Source organism: Panthera tigris, chromosome E3, assembly GCF_018350195.1.
Source record: "Panthera tigris isolate Pti1 chromosome E3, P.tigris_Pti1_mat1.1, whole genome shotgun sequence".
NCBI classification, from domain to species: domain Eukaryota; kingdom Metazoa; phylum Chordata; class Mammalia; order Carnivora; family Felidae; genus Panthera; species Panthera tigris.
In genome coordinates this window covers 9230919-9237201 of record NC_056675.1, presented here as the reverse complement: position 1 = coordinate 9237201, position 6283 = coordinate 9230919, and the positions used below count along the sequence as shown (strand labels likewise).

The window sequence follows — 6283 nt, the reverse complement described above, 5'->3', positions numbered from 1 at the left end:
CCCCCCACCCCCAAAGCTCAGAAGTTCTGTAATTTGCCCGAGGCCCAGAAGGGAGCCAGATTCAAACTCAGGTCTGTGCTTCTACCAAATGATACCCCCAGAAGGACCTTTAGAGATCTACTTGAACGTGCTCGTTCTTGTAAGAGAAACAACGGAGGCTCCAAAGGTGCTATGGTTTTTCAAGGTCAGCAAACCCGGTCTGACTCCTAGCTAGCGGCGCTTTCCGATACAGTCTTGTCCCTTGCCCCCAGTCCAACTTCATTCTTTGAGCGGACAGGGGGACAGACCCACCCCCCCCCGCGTCCAAGCAAACCTTCAAAGGCAAATTACACTCATTAAATAAAACTAAGTGGCACTGACATCAGATCTGTAAGTTTATTTGCTCAATGTACGACAGCTACATAATGACTCACATTCATGATATTCCATCACTGAGGAAAACTGCTAAGAATGGTCCGTGTGTGAAAGAATTCCTTAGAGAAACACGGAGTTGGAAAAATAATCACTGATTAGACCTTAAAAATAGTTCACTGCATAACATGACAAAAAAGCACAGAGGCTCATTCAGAGAACATCTTCATTGTTCTCCTACACTGTAATAGTTATAATTTCACCATGACAAACACCAGACATTAAGATTAAGCTAACACTGGTGTTTCTTTTGCTCCCCCCCCCCTTAAAAACAAAATATATAACTGCATGTCACTATAGCAACATCCAAAACAGATCAATTTGTTACGATCACTATTTGGTAGAGCAAACTGTACCCCCAAAAGGAAAAATTAAATTAAAAAAACTTTAAAAAATTTGAAGACTTAATTTTTTTTTGTCATAGGAATACATAACACCTACAGTATAAGTTAATAAATTTCAAGCTACTGTATAGAAATACAACACTAGCATGCACAATATTGTATCAATAGAGTAATGGAGGAGTAATCATTTCACTGGAGAGACAGTATCAGAGGCAAGTGCATTTCTTTAAAAATAAAGAAAAGAAAAGAAACCATTCAAGCTGCTTAAATATCAAGTCTCCCATCCCCTCTTCATTTTTAGCCCTCGGGTATAATTTTATCTTGCATTATTCTAAAAAGCAGCCAGAGCCAAAGCTGAAATTTGAAAGAAAAAATAGGTTTTGTAATTCCAGTAAATCATTTCCAAATGCTACAAGAAAGGACACAACACTGCTCACTGGACATGAAGATAAGTTAAGGAAAAGCCCCACCTACCCCCTCCCCCCACCCCCAATCTTTTCCCATCCATGGCATTGACTTTAGGCCCCAGTGATGGCACAAAAGCTGTACAGCTCTCTTCTAGGAGTTTACTGCTAGGGTTCAGTTAATTGGGACTTCTGCTCTAGCGTATGGAGGGAACCTTCTAAGGAAAGTCACGCTGTATAAACTGTGCGATGCCACAGAGCATCAATTCGTCGTACTTCTGGTCTTCACGGTCACCTGGATCCTGTCACACGTATCCATTTCCTAACCGTAAGTTCAATTTTGGTAACAGCAAAAGCAACGGTCAGTGTTTCCTCAATTATTACTCATACCTCTCCTTGACTAAATAAAACAAAAGAAACAGACAAAACAAGTCTGGCGTCATTACCTGTCTCGGGAGTTCACACGGTTACTGATCTTCTAAAAAAGACTGAACACATACTCAACGGTTCGCGTTTTCAGAAAGATTTTTTCCAAAATGAGAAATGAAGGACCGAAGGCTAACTGAGAACAAATTTGTGGAAAACAGCAAGGTCGTTTCCCTTCAATTCCAAATCATGCGTCGACCACGCGCGAGAGAAAAGGACTCTCCAGCTTCGATGCTTTCGTTAAAAAGAAAAAAATATAGATATATAGAAAAAGTTTTGGTCAAGTAGGAGTTATTTATTATCCGAGGATGATTTTAGTTCATCTTCCTACAACAATTACTCGGGGAAGGAGTGTTTTCGGGGAGGAAAAGACTGACATGCTTACGGAGGCTCCCGCCATTGGACAGAATGTGTATGACTAGAAGAGCTCTTCCTTCTGGATTTTTCTACCAGTAAGCTTCTAGCACCTGAATTTTCACACACTGCACTGCAGACTTTCTCAGGAGGACGGCCCAGCCTTTGCAGCCCCACAGCGTCTCCACCCCCTGGGCGCCGCCAGCAGAAGGTACAGTGGGGAGCACTCAAGTGAAGAGTGAAATGGCAGCATGATCCCTGAGGAAGGAGCTGTGGCAGCTTAAAAATCAGGAGTTCTCTGAAAATATCAACACAATAAATGACATACAGACCTGAATTTTCTCTATTTTTGTGGTGTGTAACGTTTCTATTAAAGCGAGTAATCCATTTTTGTGGCGGATTGAAGTTAAGAGGAAAGAAAGACAAAAATCCCACAGCCACCTGCCAAGCACCTATTAACCAAAACCTAAAGTAGCTCGGGTTCTCCTCAGGCAAGCCTTTTTGGCCTAGGAGACAGGGAACAGCAACACCAACCCGGGTAAAGGCTGACTAAGGACGGAAAGCCAAAAGAACCAGCAAAGAAAAACGCACACTCGATGGCTCGATGTTACATATGGCTGTCATGTGGAAATACTGTAAACTGCAATTTAGTGTTAATACTGTCGACTAATCGGAGACTTCAGAAAACCGGCAAGGCCGAAAACCACAAGGATAAATATACCTTCTGTCCCAAGTCTGTCAGTTTGGGATTTAAACTATTCCCTGGCTGGTCGAGTGCACCCTGAAAAAAAAAACACAACAGAACAAAACAAAAACGCACGGCTAAAAACAGATGAGCTAGGAAGTACCCAGAACTTAAGATTAAGAGCGTATGTACATACAAATCCTTACTGGAACCACAGAACTTCCTGAATGAGGGCCATTCCATTTTTCAGTTTTCTTTTGGACTCCAAACCCTACTCTGGCAATAAGTTAGACTCAAGACAGACAGCTCCACCTGCATTCATCTACAGAACAGTCCGTATGCCAGTGTGAGGCTGCTATTCCAATACCAGCACAGCTAACCTGACTTTCCACTAGTGGTGTTTTGGCAAAAACGTCAAAGAGGCGATCAAAGACAGGACAGGTCGTGGGCTTCTCCCTGGGAAGGTCGTCCCTCCCTTCCCCTCCCCCACCCGACCCCCCACTCATGGGAAAAAAATAAAGACTGCGGTAGGAGCATCAGCGTGCGCTGCCAGTCCACCTGGGGGCCTTAGTTGTTGCCTTCTCCGCCGTCGTCGTCTTGCTGGTCGCTCGTCCAGAGCGTTAGGTTGTCGCGGAGCAGCTGCATGATGAGAGTGGAGTCCTTGTAGGAGTCCTCGTTCAGAGTGTCGAGCTCGGCGATGGCGTCGTCGAAAGCGGTCTTGGCCAAGTGGCACGCCTGCTCCGGCGCATTCTGGATCTCGTAGTAGAAAACGGAGTAGTTAAGAGCCAGGCCTAATCGGATGGGGTGAGTAGGCTGCATGTGCTCCTTGCTGATCTCGTGGGCCTCGCTGTAGGCCTTCTCAGAGGACTCCACGACAGTCGCCCTCTTCTCTCCAGTGGCCACTTCAGCCAGGTAGCGGTAATAGTCCCCTTTCATCTTCAGGTAGAACACTTTGCTCTCGTACTGGGTCTCGCTGCAATTCTTGATCAGGTAGTTATCCAGCAGGCTCAGCACATCCTGACACACCGCTTCCAACTCCTTCTCGATCTTTTCGCGGTAAGCACGGACCATCTCTATCTTCTTCTCATTGCCATCTGCAGAGGTCTTCTGCTCAATGCTACTAATGACCCTCCAGGAAGAGCGGCGGGCCCCGACTACGTTCTTGTAGGCCACGGACAGGAGGTTTCTTTCTTCGTTGGACAGTGGCTCGTTCAGCTCTGTCACCTATTAGGAGGAGAGAACGAGGAGTCGTTATGGTCCAGATGACGGCAGTGGATTAATCCTATCTCTGTGCCACTAAAACACAAACAGACTCGTCGGCTGATTAAAGTGATTAACAGCCGAGAACTGAGGCCGTGTGGGTGTAGGAAGGGGATGGAGGCGGAACGAACAACAAAGAAGGAAAACACTGCTGCTCATCAGTGGTGCCTGAACCCCTGCTTCCTCCCCGGGAAAGGACACATGCTTAGCACATAGCTGTTCCGAAGAACGATCAAAGTCGAGCTCCTAGAGGACAAACCAAAATTTGATCTACGTGGCAAAAGGTCAACAGATCTCTCCTGTAACATTACATACCTACCTACCAAATCCCGGGGGTCGTTAAGCACAGGTGGCCAACCTACCTCAACAGTTTTTTAGGAAATCAGACTGACCCTTTCCTTCTAACCTCGTCCTGTCTACTCAGTTCCGTCCCTCTTCAGGGAGAATATTGTGAGTCAACTTCAAGTTGACATTTGAGAAATGAGAAGGCTTTTCTGCTCTTGTGTTAAGACCGTATGAATTACAAATCTCAGAAGGGAAATCAAAACCACCGGGGGCATGGGACTGAGTCTGGCCACGGAGATACGTCAGCAACTGGGAGAACACGGACCTGTTGCTGTGTTCGGCCTAATGCTACGAGCAACACAAAAGAATGGAGAGATGAGCAAGGTATTTCTAAGCTGAGGTGGCCAATAGGAATTAATGCTTCTTTCCATGTGGGCATTTCGACAAGTTTCGATCTTCATCACCCCAAAGATTAATCACCCTGAGGAAGGTAAAGCAATGTCCCACCAATGATCTGTATTTTTAGGACTACCACACAACTGCTTAGAATAAAAAAGTCAGTAACACTGCACTGACTTAATTTATATTACCTGATGTCTGTCATATCAGAGCCAGACACCGCTGTCTGACATGTGAAATAGAAAATTTTACAAGGATAGGGCTTTTTATTCCTATCCAAAGGCACATTTTTTATTTGTCTGGCTATCCTATCTACACTGGTAGTTATACTAAGTCAATGGCTAAGCCACAACATCAGGAACCACGATTCATTCAGTATTTCATAAAGTCTTACAGAGGACCTTGTCCCGTCCTCTCCTACCTGTGGCTCCAGTCATGACACCTTAATTGCAACTAAACAAAACAAAAACTTCGCACTTCTGCCCTTTGTTCTTCCCTCCCTGAAATACTATACAAGTGTCAAGAATCCAAGTTAAGGGGCGCCTGGGTGGCTCAGTTGGTTAAGCATCCGACTTCGGCTCGGGTCACGATCTCACAGTTTGTGAGTCTGAGTCCCACATTGGGCTCTGTGCGGACAGCTTGGAACCTGGAGCCTGCTTCGGATTCTGTGTCTCCCTCTCTCTCTGCCCCTCCCCGGCTTGAGCTCTCTTTCTCAGAAATAAACATTAAAAAAAGTTAATATCCTCAATTCGTATCCTCTCTGAAACCTTCCCCATCTCTCCCTCCAACCCCAGTTAAAACTGGCCACTCTAGGGGCGCCTGGGTGGCTCAGTCAGTTAAGCGTCCGACTTCGGCTCAGGTCATGATCTCGCGGTCCGGTCTGTGAGTTCGAGCCCCGCGTCGGGCTCTGGGCTGACGGCTCAGAGCCTGGAGCCTGTTTCAGATTCTGTGTCTCCCTCCCTCTCTGACCCTCCCTCGTTCATGCTCTGTCTCTCTCCGTCTCAAAAATAAATAAATGCTAAAAAAAAAATTAAAAAACAAAACAAAACTGGCCACTCTACATAGTGTTATATTACTTATAGATGTGAGGAGTGGGGGGAGGACATAATCCAAAATGATACACCAAAACTATTTTGAGGAGTTGGGATACCAAGAGACTTTTTCGTACGTGTGAATCATTCACATTCGGTCTGTATGGCACTTTTATAAACTGGGGAGGTGGGGAGGGTTATGCTTAGTGCAACTGGTTGTATAAATTAAACAGTATCTCTGAGGAGATAATTAAATCAGAACACAAACCAAATCATGCATATTAATTTACGGCAAGCAATTCATTCTTTGAAAGAATTAATCACACTTTGCTCGCTAATTCCCACAATATCCGGCAAATGACCTATCTGCAAGTATTTCTTAAACTCATCAGTCGCTTTTCTTATGTTACCCTTTTGCTATGCATTACTCGTTCCCCATTATAATGCTGGAGAACAGGAGCTTCCCCAGACATGGCCTACATGAGACACAGAGTGAGGAGACAGGGTTTTTGTGCAGAAGGAAATCAGGACACAGGTGCTTTCTGTTCCATGACCTCTGACCCCCGTGGCCCTGTGGAAACTCCACTTCTCCAGAATAAGGCGGCTTGTATCGTCTCACGTCCAATTCTTTATATGTTCTAGGCTCTGGAGACACTATTCTCAGCCCACAGACCACACTGTCAC

At 45.3% G+C, this 6283-nt stretch overlaps 1 protein-coding gene across 1 annotated transcript in view; it reads right to left on the bottom strand.

Annotated features, from left to right (window-relative positions):
• Positions 1–361: 361 nt before the first annotated feature.
• Positions 362–6283, bottom strand: part of YWHAG (tyrosine 3-monooxygenase/tryptophan 5-monooxygenase activation protein gamma) — a 28172-nt gene continuing 22250 nt past the window's right edge. Inside the window, exon 2 of the mRNA XM_042970822.1 lies at positions 362–3848. Within this exon, the coding sequence (XP_042826756.1) occupies positions 3192–3848 (657 nt within the window). The 3' untranslated portion in view covers positions 362–3191. The remainder of the gene's footprint in view (positions 3849–6283) is intronic.